Source organism: Schistocerca serialis, chromosome 1 (genome assembly GCF_023864345.2).
Source record: "Schistocerca serialis cubense isolate TAMUIC-IGC-003099 chromosome 1, iqSchSeri2.2, whole genome shotgun sequence".
Taxonomy (NCBI): Eukaryota; Metazoa; Arthropoda; class Insecta; order Orthoptera; family Acrididae; genus Schistocerca; species Schistocerca serialis.
In genome coordinates, this window is record NC_064638.1 from 248,656,812 (window position 1) to 248,675,500 (window position 18,689).

The 18,689-nt window shown below is 39.6% G+C and overlaps 1 protein-coding gene across 1 annotated transcript in view; it reads left to right on the top strand.

The window, feature by feature from the left end:
• The window catches only part of LOC126457240 (tachykinin-like peptides receptor 86C), a 1,093,631-nt gene that overhangs the window by 865,042 nt on the left and 209,900 nt on the right, over nt 1–18,689 (top strand). Inside the window, exon 6 of the mRNA XM_050093388.1 lies at nt 2,177–2,327. Coding sequence (XP_049949345.1) covers nt 2,177–2,327 — 151 coding nt within the window. The remainder of the gene's footprint in view (nt 1–2,176; nt 2,328–18,689) is intronic.

Consider the following 18,689-nt stretch of genomic DNA (forward strand, 5'->3'; position numbering starts at 1 on the left):
GGAGTGGTTAGACATCACAGTGGTGAGCTCTAATTGATGTGCTGGACCCCCCCCCCAGCTCGCCAGATCTGAGCACGTGTACCCGATCGAACACACCCGGTATGTGATTGAACGTTACGTCGTAGTTCATCGCCGTCCTCCTCAGAATTTACGGGAACTTTGTGTCTTGTGCGTGCAGATGTAGTTCAGTTCTCTCCAGCGAACTATCAAGGCGTCGTTGCTTCCTTGCTGCTGTTATCCGTGCCATAGGTGGACATACCGCCTGTTAGGCAGGTGGGCATACTGCTCTGGCTGATCAGTGTAACTTTTCTTGAATCCGAGGTAAATATGACGACAGGGCTAAAAAACGAAATATAATTCAAAAGTGACCTGAAGAAATGACATCACAACAGATATTACTATTAAGTGACTGGTCACAAATCACTATTACAGTGTCCGCGGCTCGTGGTCTTGCGGTAGCGTTCTCGCTTCACGCACACGGGGTCCCGCGTTCGATTTCCGGCGCGGTCAGAGAGGTTTCTCTGTCTCGTGATGACTGGGTGTTATGTGTCTTTTATCATCATTTCATCCTCATTCACTCGCAAGTCGCCGTAGTGGCGTTAAAGAACTTGTGGAGCGGCGGCCGAACTGCCCCGCGAGGGGTCTCTCGGCCACCAATGCTATTACAGCGTGCAGAAGAGATTTCGTGTGTGAGGAAAAGTCATAATGTGCGACCAAAATGAACTCAGTTATGGTACTTCTCACAGCTAGTTTTTTCGAAAAGATGTTTTTATATCAAAAGACGAAGTTAACTATGGTAAAAGTCAAATTTGATTTCGCAATATCCGTTAATCGGAGATCAAATAAACTTACTGAATTCACCTGAAATGAATGTGGGTTGATATTAAAAAAAACTGACTACTATCGCGGTTACAAAAGAAGAACCGCTAATCAAGAGAAATCTACATTTACATTTAGTTTTAATTATTTGCCAAAATTAGCAAATATTAAAATATTTATTACGACCCTAGGCCGTTACCATTTAGAACTATGGCGTTGACGTCTGCGCCAGTATCCCCTCTTAAAATTTGCGTAAATCATTAATGTTGTTGTTGCCTTCAGTCCTGAGACTGGTTTGATGCAACTCTCCGTGCTACTCTATCCTGTGCAAGCTTCTTCATCTCTCAGTACATACTGCAGCCTACATCCTTCTGTGTCTGCTTAGTGTATTCATCTCTTGGTCTCCCGCTACTATTTTTACCCTCCACGCTGCCCTCCAATACTAAATTGGTGATCCCTTGATGCCTCAGAACATGTTTTACCAACCGATCCCTTCTAGTCAAGTTGTGCCACAAACTTCTCTTCTCCCCAATCCTATTCAATACCTCCTCATTAGTTATGTGATCCACCCATCTAATCTTCAGCATTCTTCTGTAGTACCACATTTCAAAAGCTTCTATCCTCTTCTTGTCCAAACTATTTATTGTTCATGTTTCACTTCCATACATGGCTGCACTCCATATTCCAGTTATACAGCTCCAATTTACTTTTGTGATAAGCCAAATTTGATCACGCAATACCCGTTAAAAGGAGATCAAGAAAACTAACTGAATTACCTGCAATGGATATGGTTCAATATTTAAAAAAAACTGACTACTATCACGGATTTAAAAGAAGATGCGCTAATCAAGAGAAATCGCTTTCATTTACATTTATTTTTAGTTATTTGTCAAAATTAGTACGACTCTAGCCCGTTATCATTTAGAATTAAGGGGTTGACCTCTGCGCCAGTGTTCCCCTATAAAATTTGCATAAATCGTTAATATATGTATCGCATCATGAATATAGGAGTTGTTACAGTAAAACATTAGCGCCACTTTTAAGTAATATTTGATCATATTTAGTCTAAATATTACATGTAACTTACGCGTTTTCGCGCCTCGTCACAAAATGGCTTCATACACAACCAAGAAACAAATGGGAAGTGTATCCGATCCTTTATCAAAAGGAAGAGAGATTAAAATAACAATCATGTTAGTTGATTATATACTTTTTCGATTTTTCTGCGATAATATTTATTTCGTTAAGTCAGTACTTGCGAAATTCTTCAATTTTTTTTCACCTTATGTGGCGTACCACCACAGAACCTCCAAGATTACCTAAAGTGAACTTCTATAAAGTTGGTGCCTGTTTGCAGGTACAACGTGGTGTTCCTGTGCGTGACGTACCTGGTGCCTGTGACGGCGATGGCCGTGTGTTACGGCCTGATGGGGCGCGAGCTGTGGGGGGACCGCGGCATCGGCGAGAAGACGGCGCGGCAGCAAGAAGCCGTCCGCTCCAAGAGGAAGGTGCGTCACGTAATCACACCGGAGGAAACGGTAGTCCAACGTCTGAAATTTGGCGAATTTAAAGCAGTCTTTGATCGTAACAAAATGCTTTTAGTTTATAACCAGTTTCGATCCGCAGGATGGGCAAAAAAGTAGCTTCATGCACCCAACATACATCATCTGCCCCAAATGCACATGCTGTAAGCTGAGCTACCTATATTAGGGTACATTATTTATCTGTCCAGTTTTACTTTGCCCACACTGTATACAGCTTGATTCAGCTGCCGCGACCGTTGGGTTTTATGCAACGTGCAGCATCCTCTAATACCATGCACAAGATTTTCATATTCTCTCACTAGTTACGTGCAAACTATTAGTCCTACAGAAAAAAAATGAACAGAATCTTTATGTAGGAAATTTAATGTAATTCGCCGCGCAGGATTATCCGAGCAGTCTGAGGCGCTGCAGTCATGGACAGTGCGGCTGGTCCCGGCGGAGGTTCGAGTCCTCCCTCGGGTATGGGTGTGTATGTTTGTCCTTAGTATAATTTAGGTTAAGTAGTGTGTAAGCTTAGGGACTGATGACCTTAGCTGTTAAGTCCCATAAGATTTTACACACATTTGAACATTTTTTTAATGTAATTCATTTTTTATACTGGGATACGTTTTCACTAGAGGCTGTAGATTTCGAATTATTAAAAAAAAAGTACAAAAGCTACCTTCAGCTGTGTTTTTCTTGGATAAATCGATAACTGTGGCCTCTAGAGAAAATGTATTCCAGTACTCCATACTTTGCTCCGTTTCATTATGACCATTTGTTGCAGATACAGGACAGATATTTAGAATATTGATTTTGTTTCATATAAACGTTCTGTTCATTTTTTTTTTGCAAGTCTAATAGTTTGCAAGTAGCAAGCAAGACAATACTAAAATCTAATGCAAGGTTTTTGAAGGCGCTCCATGTCGCGTAGAACACATAGAGTAGGGGCAGCTGAGTAGCCTTATATCACTAATTTAAGATATGTCTGAAACAAATATGTGTAACTATCAGTCGGAGTACTACAGTAATATACACAATATTGGAAGCAATTCTGCTTCTTACTCTGACCTGTTCCTAGTCCGCAACATTAACGTACACGTTCGTTTTACCCATTTAATAAAAAACATTACGTAGATTGGTACTCTATAAATTTGTCCATTTCCTTTTGACCTTTTGTTGCCGATACATGATAGATATTTAGAATATTTCGTTGTTTCTGTTACAGTGGTAATTTCCTATTGATTAATGGAATTCACTCATTTCGAGCTCCTGGGGAATAGCAAAAATTATGGAAGTCCCTTAAAATAGCTGTATTATGACCTTTTGTTGCAGGCGAAGGGCAAATATTTCTGTTATAGAAACAGTGGTTACTGGCATTTACAGTTTTCATTTACCACTGGGTACTGGAATTCACACATTTGAAACTCCTGACGAACAGCAAGATTTATTTAAGTTTTTTTTTTTTAATTCTGCTTCAGTTCAGTCCTAAGACTCTGACAGAAGGCGCTCCTTTTGGCTTTAGTAACGGTAAAGAAGGCACCAGAACGGCATTTCTGGTGCTGGGTTTGATAATAGCAGCAAGACTTTAATCAAGACACTTTCATAGGATTTGTCGACCTGAAATAGACGTTCCTCAGTGTAAAAGCGTGCAAGCCGTACTGCAACCCGAATGACATATAATATGTACAAGAACCAAAAATGTAAAATAAAAATTAAAGCCAAAGAGCAAAGAACTCGAATAAAAAAATGTTGTAAGGCAGTGTTGGAGTTTCCGCTTCTGTTGTTCAATCTATACATCGCAAAAGCAACAGCGGCAATAAAAAAATGTTTGAAGAGTGGGAGTGAAATTGCAGGTGAAAGGATGCAAAGGATAAGATTCGACAATAGCAGTGCTATTCTCAGCGAAACTTAGGAAGAATGACAGGACGTGTTGACTGGAATGAGCACAGAGTATGAGTTCAGACAAAACCACAAAAAATACGAAAGAAATAAGGAGTAACTGAAATGAGATTAGCTATAAACCTGACATTGAAACTGGGGACACCGAAGTAGTTGAAGGGAAGAATTTCGCTATCTTACAGGCAGAATAGCACATAACGGACAGAACAAGAAGTTACAAAGCAGAGTATGATAGACAAAGAGTGAATTCATGGCCAAAAGAAGTGTACTAACATCAAACACCAGCATTAATTTAAGTAAGAAGTTTCCGAGAATGTACATTAGGAGTCTAGCATTGTACGGGCGTCAGTCGTAGATTGCGGGAAAACGAAAATGAGGAGACTCAAAGCGTTTAATCTGTTATAGAAGGATGCTGTAAATTATTTGGACAGATCAGATAAGAAATGAGAAAGTTCCCCGCAGAATCGGCGTTGAAATAAATATGTGGAAAACACTGACGAGAACAAGGGATGCGATTATATGAAGTTAAGACACTACGATATGACTAGAGGGTGTCGCAGACAGTAAAAGTTGTAGGGGAAATCAGATATTGGAGTATATCTAACAATGAATTGAGAACGATGAGTGTATTAGCTCCTCTGAGTTGAAGAGTTTAGCACAGGAGCGGAATTCACGGTGGTCCGCATCAAACTAAAGATTGATGACCCCACCCTCCCTCATTCTAAAGGAAAAGCTTCCGCCTTGGCGATATTATTTGTGTCTCACATATTTCCACTTCCGACTGCCACGACTTGAGAGGTCTTGGTACACACAAAACATGGGGACTGCCCCCTACAAAAGATAAACACCCGAATCAACGAGTGTGTTGGTGGTGACAGCTTTTAATGTTAGTAACACCCCGGTACGCATATTGTCCAATACCACTGTTACCTACATTTCTGGACCCGGATTTTGACTTCAAACTTAGTACCATTCCATACTAACTTCTACGTTATCAAACCCAAAAAGCCCTTTTCCAACGTCATTTACGGCACTACAGCCTGTTATAGCAAACAGCTTGTACTACTGAAACTTCCTGTCGGATTAAAACTGTGTGACGGACAGAACTCGCACGCGGGATAAGCAAATGCTCTACCAAATGAGCTACCCAAACACGACTCACGACCCCTCTTCATAGCTTTACTTCAGCCAGCATCTCGTCTTCTACTATCCGAACTTTACAGAAGTTCTACGAAACTGGCAGGAATGCCACAGCCTGGCATATCTTTCCAGAATGCGATTTTCACTGTGCAGCATCGTGTGCACAGATATGAAACTTCATGATTGATTAACGCCGTGTGCTGAACTGAGACTCGAGCTCGGGACCTTTGCCTATACCCGGCAAGTGCTGTGGCTAAGTCATTTCTATGGAACACTCTTTCCTCCAGGAGTGCTATCCCTGCAAGTTTCCTAGGAGAACTTCTGTGATGTCTGGAAGGTAGGAGACGAGGTATCAGCAGAAGTACAGCTGTGTGGAGGCGTCCTGAGTCCTGCTTCGGTAGAGCACTTTCCCGCGAAAGGTAAAGGTCCTAAGTTGAAGTCTCTGTCCGGTATACCGTTTTAATCTGCCAGGAAGCTTCATATCAGCGAACGTTTCGCTGCGGAGTGGAAATCTCGATCTGCGCCTCGTGCTACTATCACCACTACACTACCATGGAAGACGTTTGGTGCCAGATAATATCGTCAGATGGGTCCAGCCCATAGCTGGAAACATCATTCTTGCCTTGCCACCGCCTAATGCCATAATTAAATGAATTTTTAAATATTGTAACCTCTGAACAAAATTGGTTCCCATTCATAATCTCTGTGCAGAAATGCATTCACATTTGATGTACCCTCAAAATTCTTTTCTCATTTAATGTTAAGTTCGAAACAGAAAAATTCCTGAACACCAAAATAATAAGAAATTCAGTAACCTGGTAAATTTTATGACGACAGCAGCGCTGCGCCACAGCCCTGTACTCTGAATAAAAAAAGCAAAAATTCTTACCTCAATAAAAACTGCGAATATATCTGCTCTTACCTACAAAATTTTCGGCACAGCTCCGTGCAATTCTGGCCTATGCTTTGTGATTCGTGAAAGGAATAATCATGCATTGGGTAAAATCTTTAAATTGAAATGAATGCTTTTCTTAAAAAAAAAAATTACTTTATATTATAAAAATTATTATTGGGGCATTTTTAAAAGAAATTGAATGACAGTTAACGTACATTATTAGATATGCGCAAGGCTGCTTCTTTACCTTCTACAATAATACTCATCCTCCAGAGTCCCGACCAGAGCAGACTGCCGACGCGCGCAGACACGCGCAGACTGCTGCCGACTACTGTCGACTCACGCAGACTACTGCGGACTACTACAGACTACCCAAGACTAATGCCGACTAGCGACAAGCAACAACTAACTACATACTGCTCTCTGGTCAGAGACTCTCCTATGCCTTGCCTGTTGCAGGCAGTAACTTCATACTGCTCTCTGGTCAGAGACTCTCCTATGCCTTGCCTGTTGCAGGCAGCGCATATAGCGCATACCCCTTACATAACCCTCCACTGGGGGGGCAAAAATTTGGCAGCGATGGTGAGTCAATTGGACTTCCCATGAGCAACAAATTTTTCTTAATTAACTAAGTTTACAATCACAGAATATATACATATATATAAGTGCAGAACTTGAAATAAAATATAGTGCACATGCACTGAGTACAGAACATATCAAGCAATGACAAAATGTATACGTAATGAGTATAAATCATATTAACAAATGACGTAAAGTGCACACGCACTGCAGTTCAGAACATATCAGCAAATCACAAAATGTACACGTAATGAGTACAAATCATATTAACAAGTGACATAAAGTGCACACGCACTGTAGTACAGAACATATCAGGAAATCACAAAATGTATACGCGATGAGTACAAATCATATTAACAAATGACATAAAGTGCACACGCACTGTAGTTTTTCTTTACTATTTTGCAAGAACTAGGATAGGAAAGGGAAGGATTGCATTATGGTTGTAGCACATTAGGTTGCACGCAGCTGCACTGAAAGTCCATATCTTTCTACAGAAGCGCAACACCAAGTGAGACAATCTGAAGTTCTTTTCCCTGAAGTATTAATCAGTGTAGCCAAGACACTGAAATATCGTATTAATATTCCATGTTATCATTTTGGTAGTACATTAGGTACACCAAACAGTGGGACCATAATAACATCTCCATTGCTCAAGGTGGTGGACAGCATGTCATGTCAACACCACGTTCTTGTAAGGTACACCAACGTAGAATTAGTGCAAAAACCAAATATAGTGATCCATGATCATGAGGATAGACAGGACAAGCGGATATTGTAGTAATTTCTGATAATTAGGTCAGAAGGTGAAGGACATTAAGTCTTATGCTAGTCATCATTGATAATTACACTAGTCTATCAACTAATTTGCGTAATTCGTGGCACTCATCGCCCAGTTACTGAACATTTCTGTACCATGTAAGAAGTATTACAGAATAATGTTCATAAGTCATCTGTTTACAGAGAATATTGGCACTCATTGACCAGTTACAAACCATCTGAAGTCATCCTTCAAAACAGGAGTTAAAGAGTGTAGAGCAAGCATGCATTATTACAAAATATCATTCACTGTTACTCAGAACTCATCATTCAAGTGACATATGACATATTTAAAAATGTAACACTCTGTAACTATTACTCAAAGTCTGTGATTAGAAAACATCATTCGGTGTTACTCATAACTCTTTTAAATTATTAGCATTATTTGGGACTGGTAATACATTTTTTTGTGCTAGCAATGCATTGCGTTGGGATCGATAATTAATTGCTGGGGCATAACAATATTTGCTTTTGACTTATTGCTGCAAATAAAGATGTGTAACGTCATTCGTCATGAGTCAGCTGTAGCAAGGTTATGAAACAAATAGAGTATATGTGATCACATTCATGAATGACACAGGTTTAATGACCAACTGCTTATAGCATATTAATTTCGTGAATAATTTCTCCTGCAAAAAATACGAAATGGATTATTAAGCTGAAAAAAGAAACGCATATTATGCTGAAAAGTAGTGAACTTCGAATTAACAGATACTGAAATGTGTATTAAATATATATATTCTCTAGCTGTCCTTTCCAAAACCTTCAGTCATCATACCATGCGACACAAGACGAACTGCAATAAATACTTAAATAACTACATAACATAAATACATAAACTTCAACATTATCCTCATCTGCAAAGAAAAACTTCATTATCATTACTATCATCACCTGCAAAGAAAAACTTCATCACTAAATTCTTCATCATTATTCATCACCATTCATTATCATCTGCAAAAAAGACACTTCATCATACAACTATTCATAGTATAGAGTTCCTTATTTCTAGCATATTTCATCACTAAAACTAAGATGTGTAGTTCTGTCTGACAGCCTGCATCAATCGCCTCGTATTCTGAAAGAAAAAATTAGTTAAGACTGCTATCATACGACGTGTATAGTATATTCTTGTTAATGCTTATTAATTCTGATCCATTTACTCTTCGTGACAAGGTATTGTATCTTCTTTCGTTCATTGCGAAGGTGAAATTCCCATTTCTGTTTAATTTATTTCTTTTACGCGTTATTTCTTTCTGAAACTGATAAACAATGATTAATGTCCTGCATTTAAATCATATACCCATTAAATAAAAACTGGTTTATAGTGATATAATTGAGCATACAGCATAGCATGACAGAAAACGTAATATGTCAAAAACATAGACAGTGTGCAAGTGCAAAAAAATTTACACAGAGTATCACAATGTGGCAGCAAAAAAAATGTAAAATAGTCACGATGTTGAGATATCATAAGGCAAAATGTCAATATCAACTGGTGTTCGTTACATCTTAAATATTTCGTAATGCATACAAACAAAACAGGAAGACAATCATACATACATGAAAAATGGAAAATGTGCACAGTCTGATGTGTAACGACAAGAAAAGCGACCTGCTAACCTTACCTTGCCAGGCACTTGCCAAGAAAAAATACGATAATCATCAGTAAGTGTTCATGTGAATATAATTGCATAAGTGGTTACATAAAAAAATCAGGAAATGGCATTACGGTGTGATAGATCATAAAGTATGTTCATTCAGTAAAGGGTTTGATGTTGGAGATATGTTGATTCCCTTTGGTTTTTCTGGTTCTCAGAGTTTCGACGTGTAATTCATTGGGGTGAGGAATGCTGCGAATTCGATATGGACCTGCGTATAGAAGCTCAAATTTACTACATCTACTTTTTCCTCTATTAGATAAATAATGTGTGCGTACTAATATCTTCTGTCCAATGTGAAAGTCACGGCGTGTACAAACCTGTTTTTGCTGTCTTCTCCGACGCTCTGCGGCACGTTTGATGTTGTTCAGCACAATGTCAATTATTTCATGGTGTCGTAGTCGACGAGATGTAGGAAAGGTTATTAATTCTTTAATTTTGTTAGGTGGTTCAACATTTTTCAGTATAACAATCGGAGATAGCATAGTAGATTCCTTTGGTATGGAATTAATTACATCCTGGAATGAGAGTAATTGTGTGTCCTAATCAATATGTTTTTTATGGCAGTATATTCTGCACAGTTTACCAATTTCTTTCATTAATCGTTCACAAGGGTTCGAAGAAGCATGGCACCTGGATATATAGATCGGAGAAATGTTTCTAGCTCGTAACATACGTCTCCATATAGCAGATCGAAACTGTGATCCATTGTCGGAAATTACTTTCAATACATGCCCTACATGAAATAGAAAATGTCTTACAAATGCTTTCGAAACAGTTTTTAGCAGTAGCTTTGCGTAACGGAGTGAAGGTAACAAATTTTGAAGTGAGTTCAACAGCGACAAAGATGTAGCAAACACCTCTATTAGTTCTGAGAATCGGACCAAAAATGTCTATAGCGGCCATGTGTCTCAATTTAACAGGTACAATGAGATGTAATGGAGGAATATGTGACGTCGTATCTGACTTAGCTTTCTGGCAGATTTTACATGACGCTAAAACTCGTCGAATACGTTTCTCCATATTGGTAAAATAACAGTTCTGTCTCAGTATAAGAAAACATTTTCTGGATCCGTAATGTGCGTAACTTAGTATACCAGATTAATTTGTTGACAAGTTCGTCAGGAATGCATAATAACCAATTGTTGCTGTCAGGGTGAGAGCGGCGAAACAGAATGTTATTGCGTACAGTGTAATGGTTTCAAATGGTAACATTATTCCTATCTTGCCAAAGGTGTTTAATTTCTTTCCATACGTTGTCTTTACTCTGCTCTTGTGCTATGTCTTGTAATGACGACGAAATGAAATTCGCAAATGCAACTTGTTGAATGTACATGACGCTGAAATTTGCTTTGCATAAATAAGTTGGTTGCGAGGTCTTGCTGATTGTTGCTGAGAGAACAGGATAGTGCGTCAGCTACAATATTTTGTGTACCGGGAATGTGAACAATTGTAAAATTAAATTCCTGCGAATAAAGTTTCCATCTACTTGATCTGTCGTGTGTAAATTTATCCGAAAGTAAAAACTGTATCGCTCTATGATCTGTGTAAACGGTCGTATGTTTTCCATAAAGAAAATGCCGAAATCTCGTACAACACATAATGTTTCAAGTTCTGTAACAGAATAATTGCGTTCAGCAGGTGACAGGATGCGACTCGCAAAGGCTATGTTTTTAATTACTGCTGTGCCATCTTCTTCAATTTCCTGAAAAATGTGTACGCCTAAAGCGGTGTTAGAACTGTCGGTAGCAATGAAAAAATTTCTAGTAAGATCTGGATGTGATAAAAGTGGTGCATTCAACAAAGCATGTTTCAAATAACATTCTCGTGAACAAGATTCTACATGTCAAAAGTATTGCTTGCGTTACTGAAAGATGCAACCCGTACTGTATCTAGTCAAATTCTATATGACGTGCTATTATTTTCAGGAGGATGCTGTGGCATTTCCACTATTTGAACTGTTCTGTTATTTCGTCCTGAAGTATTACGTTCGGGATGATATCTACTGTCTGGTTCATTCATGATAATATGTTGTTGCGGATGATTTTGCTGCTGATAAGACCGACTGTTATTAAACGTACGCTGAAAATTGTGCTCATTACTTCTACGTCTGTCATGATAGTCATTTCTATACGGTGCATTGCGACAGGAATTGAAATGGTGTGTTTTCTGTACGTGCTGATTTCCCTGTTGCTGTGCGTTACTATTTGTTGGAGCTGATGCTATACGTGTAGGCGGCGAAACATTAAAGCTTGGTTGACCTTGTACATTACATTGTTGGTTAGGTATGCTAACCCGCTGGTTTTGTTGCTATTGCGGTGAAAAAAACCTCTATTGTTACCAAAATGTGTTTTCTGTTGCTGATAATTTTACACATACTGGTGATTAAATTTTTGTGTGTTATTAAAGTTCTCGTGGTTGTCATTTCTAATGAAAAATGTCACTTTCGGTAAAACTTGTCTTATTGGGTTTTCTTTACTCTTTCATAATTATAGATAGATCGATAGTTGAAGAGCTGTTTTAATAGATATAAAGGATAGTAGAAGAGAAGGCAGCAGTGCAGGAAACTAAAGATGAAACAGCACTACTACAGCTCGGGGCCCTGTGCACGCTACGGCACATATTCATTAAAGCGTAATGAATCCCCTGAGGTCTATTACGCGCTGCAAATAAATTTTAGCTTCTGCGTTACAGGCAATGCCGGTGAAAATTCAAAAGCAAATTGATGTATCCATGCCAATTTTAGTTTATGCATTACAGGCCAAGCTGATGAAAGTACAAAAGCAAATTGTCATATCCAGTCCAAAGCGTGTACCTGTGCTCTGTCATTTTTAAATACCTTAGGTTTTTTTACGGATAAAAATTGCTTATAATCAACTTTATCGTCTCGAATGTGTGAACAGGTTCAGGATTGCATAAAAATCTGTTTGTCTGTGTCTTTTTGGATTCTAAGTCGCGTAGTCTCTGTAAATTACTTAAGTTATACTGGCTGTGTGAGTGTGACAAATGTTCGGAATGTGCCGTATGCTGTGACGTGTTATTGACTGAAACATTTTTCATTTCTGTCACTTCTTGCTGTAAAGATGACAATTTTCTACGTAATGTATTATTGGACGAATCTATCTCACTGATCGTCTGCTGTAAATTTTGGAATTCAGGTGTTTGATTAAACGAAATCAGTGAAGTATCGTCTGATTTGGTGTCATTATTACTTTCAATAACGTCAATACGACTGGCCAATTCATCATATTTTTCAGTCAGTATTTTTACCTGATCATCATTTTTAGTGTCACAAGCATTAATTTGTTTTTGTATTTTATGTGTGGTTTCGTTCAATTTTTTAACGTCTGCTTTGATGACATCGGAATCCTGTATTAGTTCTAATTGTTCAAGTCTGTCAACACTGTCTGAAAGTCTACTGTGTGTGTATCTGTTTTTGATTTAAGATCGGAAATTTCATCACGCAATTCGGTGTTCAACTGTTTGATAGTATTAATTTCGTCTGATACTGTAGCAATATTGTTGTCTACGTATGTTTTTGCTTTCGTAAACAATTTACGTTTATCTTCCTGTCTCTGTGCAGTAATTGTTTCCATCACTTGTCGCTTTACTTTATTCTGTTCCTGTATAAATTTACGGAACGCGTTTCACTGTTTTGTAGGTGGTGATTAAAACGTTCGTCAATTTGACTGTTCTGTTGGTCGAATTTCGCGTCTACTTTTGCATTCAGCGTGCGTGAAAGTTCTGCTGACATTAATTTAAACTCGTCGCGTAACTGTGTTGCGTTTTCAGAGCATTGTTTACCGACTGCACTAATTTCGTCTCTAAGTGATTCTGTTGTAGCTGCTTGCGTATTCCTTAATTCTTGAGCAACAGATCTAATCTCTTCACTACTTTTCCTACCAAAAGCCTTAATTTCCTCACGTAATTGTTCTTTAGTATCATGACATTGCGCGGCAACGGCTGTAATCTGTTCACTAAGCTGTCTAGAATTGTTATCTAATTTTTCATTAAGGTTGTCTTGTATTTCATTAATTTCATTAATTTGTTGTTTGAGACTTTCACTAAGTTGTTTGTGATTGCTGTCTTGCTTATCATTCGACTGTTTGTAATTGTTGTCTAGTTTTTCAGTAAGCTGTTGTTTGAGATTTTTATTATTTTCATTAAGTTGTTTGAAATTTTCACTCTGTTGTAGCAATAGTGCCATAATTTGATCCAACCCAATATTACCTACTCTATTCTCTGTGCTGTTTGATGGCATACCTACAATTGTCACGTTTTCTGTAACCATTTGGTCATTCTGTAATTCTTGAAAAGGTTTGCCAATCGAATGTGCACTGTTGGTCACTAAATCGGAATCAAAACAAGGACAATGCAAAAATGCAACAAACACAATTACAACAAAGAGCAACAAATTGCCGATGATCTGTGAAAGCAAGAGTGACAAATTAGTAAATGCGTTGCGCCAGATGCAACCTACATTTAAGTAAATAAGAGACATGACTACTTCTCAGAAGATTCACAAAGAAATACTATCCTGGCCGGATGTCGCCAAGTGTAACCTCCCCACAAAAATATTAATTTAAATGAACCATGAAACAAGTGTAACCTCCGCACAAAAATAATAATTAAATGAATTTTTAAATATTGTAACTCCTGAACGAAATTGGTTCCCATTCATAATCTCTGTGCAGAAATGCATTCACATTTGATGTACCCTCAAAATTCTTTTCTCATTTAATGTTAAGTTCGAAACAGAAAAATTCCTAAACACCAAGATAATAAAAAATTCAGTAACCTGGTAAATTTTATGACGACAGCAGCGATGCGCCACGGCCCTGTACTCTGAATAATAAAAGCAAAAACTCTTACCTCAATAAAAACTGCGAATATATCTGCTCTTACCTACAAAATTTTCGGCACAGCTCCGTGCAATGCTGGCCTATGCTTTGTGATTTGTGAAAGGAATAATCATGCATTGGGTAAAATCTTTAAACTGAAATGATTGCTTTTTTTAAAAAAAATACTTTATCTTATAAAAATTATTATTGAGGCATTTTTAAAATAAATTGAATGACAGTTAACATACATTATTAGATATGCGCAAGGCTGCCTCTTTACCTTCTACAATAATACTCATCCTCCAGAGTCCCGACCAGAGCGCACTGCCGACGCGCGCAGACTCCTGCCTACTACTGCCGACTCACGCAGACTACTGTGGACTACTACAGACTACCCAAGACTAATGCCGACTAGCGACAAGCAACAACTAACTACATACTGCTCTCTGGTCAGAGACTCTCCTATGCCCTGCCTGTTGCAGGCAGCACATATAGCGCATACCTCTTACACTGAGAACTACTCAAACCTAACTAACCGAAGGACATCCATCACACACAGCCATGCCCGAGGCAGGATTCGAACCTGCGACCGTAGCGGTAGCGCGGTTCCAGACTGAAGCGCCTAGAACCGCTCGGCCTCAACGGCCGGCATTCATGCCAAGGTTTCCCCCTACAGTTTCTATTCTCCACAACTCCTCCACTCATTTTCCTTTATTACCAACGTCACTATTCCGTGATGTCTCAGGAAGTGTCCTACAAACTATCCTATTTACTTTTCTTCAAGCTGTGCCATAAATTTCCTTTTTTCTCCAATTTCATTTAGTACCTCAATATTAGTTATTCAATGTACCCATGTAAACTCCAGCGTTATTCTAAAGGATCACATTTCAAAAGCTTCTTTTCTCTTCTTGTCTGAACTGCTTCTGATCCACAGTCCGCATCCTTGCTAGGCCACACTTCAACTACCCACAAAAAGACTTCATAACACTTAAATTCGTATTAAAGCAGCGACTCACCGTGGCTTTGCACAGTTAACGCCAGATAAGTAAAGCCGGACGTTGTCTAGCGTAGTGGTAATTTTGTTTACTGGCCGTTGTGTACAGATTGGCAGCCGAACTTCAGCGCCATTCCAACGCGTGCTATATTTTCTGTGTGATCTTTTCCCGTATTATCCTTCACACCCCTTAGTCTTTCCCTGCCCGACAGGACTTAAAATGGTGTGCCCTGTTTTCAGTGTCATAAAACAGCGCGGTGTTGAATTCATGCATTGGCCTCCTGTCTGGGTGTCGAGTCCCTCTGCTGTAGCAGAGAAAGCTCTTTGGCTGTGATAGTTCAACATCTCCGCTCACAGATGACAGTAAAACACGGACTACCGTACCCCTGTGTTGCTATTGACGCCGTAAGAGCTTACGAGCACTATTGACATGAACGAGAACGTTGCGAGGGTTTTGATGTTTACGATGTGCTCTTTATACGTTTTTCATCCCATCTTCCATAAGAGCTACGTTCTCCTAATCGAATACGATGATTACATATAGACGGGATCAAAAGTCCCCTTTCGTTTTTTGTACATAAATTAAGAAATATGTATGTATAGCACTGCACTTCCAGTTTTTACTTGGCCTTGATAATATTTTCCTCAGAATTTAAACTTTTGGTACAGTATTAGACAGTTTTGGCAGATAATGGTTAAACATTAATTCTGCACCAAAAAAATCTGTTAATGTGTGATCCTGTATCGCAGGTCGGTTAGGAAGGCAGCTGTAGCTCGCGCCAGCCTGGTGGTGCAGTAGGATGGTTCCACTAATCGCTGTCAGTGACATTATTTTCACAGAGGCAGCGTACAAGTTCATCATAGTCCAGCCAATCCGCAGAAAACATTTATAAATTATACAGGGTGAGTCACTGACTATTCAAATTTCATGGTGAAAAACATATCGATTCCAGGTTTCGTAACCTCCTCAAACTGTGTGGGGTGCTACACAGAGCAACATGCTCTTTGGCTGTCTGAACAACAATGTGTGTGACTGGGGAGACTGAGACTGTCTTGGTTCTGTCATATGCTGTTAAGAATCAGTTCTACTGGACAATTTGAGTGTCGATTGGAAAAGTACTCTTCTTACATGTTGTCGAAGGGACGATACTTCACCGAACTAATAAAAAAATTCAGCTTTCAAAGTTGTTTTTAATACAATAAATCAAATAAAATGGGTATTCACGAAATTTGCTAAGCAAAAAAAAAGGTGTTACACTGATATAAAATTAGATTAAGCACTTTAAAGCTTATTTCGTATACCTACATGTTTCGGGGTATTACTGGGTGTCTGTTTTTGCTGCATGTTTTTGTACATATGTAGCAGCATTTGCTCATTCGATTTGTCTTTTTTTCTGTATCGGTACTTTCAATTTTCACTGTCAACTTAACATTAAACAGGGTGAATAACTAACTATTGCCACCAAGAATAACTCAGAAAGTATGACAGGAGCTGAAAAGTTCGTGGGGCAGAAGTTGCATGGGACACGTGGGCCATAATATGATGTTGGTTTTTTGTTGCTAGGTGGGGTCGCTTCGGAGATATGAAGTTCAACATTGTTTTTTTTAATGGGATGCTATAGTTTTGGTACTTATTTTCTGATAGCGGCTATCGATACGAATTCAATGGTGTATAACATTAAGGTCTTCGAAGGTCAACAAAGGTCACGCATCAATCTATTAGTGAAAACCGTACCAAAACATCCATAGAAGTTGCTGAGAGTAGCCCGAATATATAAACAGAAACTGTGGAGGGAGAAATTAATTTGCCGGTCGGTGTGGCCGAGCGGTTCTAGGCGCTTCAGTCTGGAACCGCGTGACAGCTGCGGTCGCAGGTTCGAATCCTGCCTCGGGCATGGATGTGTGTGATGTCCTTAGGTTAGTTAGGTTTAAGTGGTTCTAAGTTCTAGGGGACTGATGACCTCAGATGTGAAGTCCCACAGTGCTCAGAGCCAGTTTAGAGAAATTAATTTATACACGTATAGAACAGAGTGTTAACAAATTTCTATTTTTCTAAAATGCTTCTCTTGCCATTGCCAGTCTGCATTTTATATCCTTTCTTATTCAGCCATCGTTAGTTACTATGCTGACCAGGTAGCAAAACCCATGTACTAATTTCAGTGCCTCATATCCTAATCTGATTTTCTCAGTATCACCTGCTTTAATTCGACCACGTTCAATTGGCCTACTCTTGATTTTGTTGATGCCTGTCTTATAATCTCTTTCCAAAATAGTATCTATTCCATTTAACTGATCTTCCAAGTCCTTTGCCATATCAGACAGAAATCCAATGTCATCGGCAAACTTCGTAGTTTTTATTTATTCTTCATGAACAAGCTTTCAGTCGGATTTTCTCCTTGGTTTCCTTTTCCGGTTGCTCAGTGTACGGATTGGATAACATTGAGGGAAAGGCTACACACTTGTCTCAATCCCTTCTGAACCATCGATTCCTCTTTATGTCCTTCGACTCTTACGTGTCCTTCGACCCTTATAACTACTGTCTCATTTCCATACAAGTATCGCTACCGTATTTTAACGTAGGTTTGCCTATATTCAACCGATTTCTTAAGGTGAATCGTGGTTGAGTGCTACCTCATGTGTTCCTACATTGTGAATTGTATTTTTAGGAGGAACGAGACAATAATTCCCAGCCAGGGCTTTGGACATTACTGCAGTTTCCGCCAGCAATGAATTTGTTGAAGTGGAACGCATTGGTTGTAGGGAAGTTCTGATATAAATAAACAGATTTTTGTTTTAGTGAAACGAATTTACTGTCTCGTGTATATTATACAATATTCTCAGAGAAAATTGTACGCATCTGGCACTGAAAGGTGCTACGTTACCTTTGTAGGGGGTACTGTATTGAACTGGGGACATACACTCCTGGAAATGGAAAAAAGAACACATTGACACCGGTGTGTCAGACCCACCATACTTGCTCCGGACACTGCGAGAGGGCTGTACAAGCAATGATCACACGCACGGCACAGCGGACACACCAGGAACCGCGGTGTTGGCCGTCGAATGGCGCTAGCTGCGCAGCATTTGTGCACCGCCGCCGTCAGTGTCAGCCAGTTTGTCGTGGCATACGGAGCTCCATCGCAGTCTTTAACACTGGCAGCATGCCGCGAAAGCGTGGACGTGAACCGTATGTGCAGTTCACGGACTTTGAGCGAGGGCGTATAGTGGGCATGCGGGAGGCCGGGTGGACGTACCGCCGAATTGCTCAACACGTGGGGCGTGAGGTCTCCACAGTACATCGATGTTGTCGCCAGTGGTCGGCGGAAGGTGCATGTGCCCGTCGACCTGGGACCGGACCGCAGCGACGCACGGATGCACGCCAAGACCGTAGGATCCTACGCAGTGCCGTAGGGGACCGCACCGCCACTTCCCAGCAAATTAGGGACACTGTTGCTCCTGGGGTATCGGCGAGGACCATTCGCAACCGTCTCCATGAAGCTGGGCTACGGTCCCGCA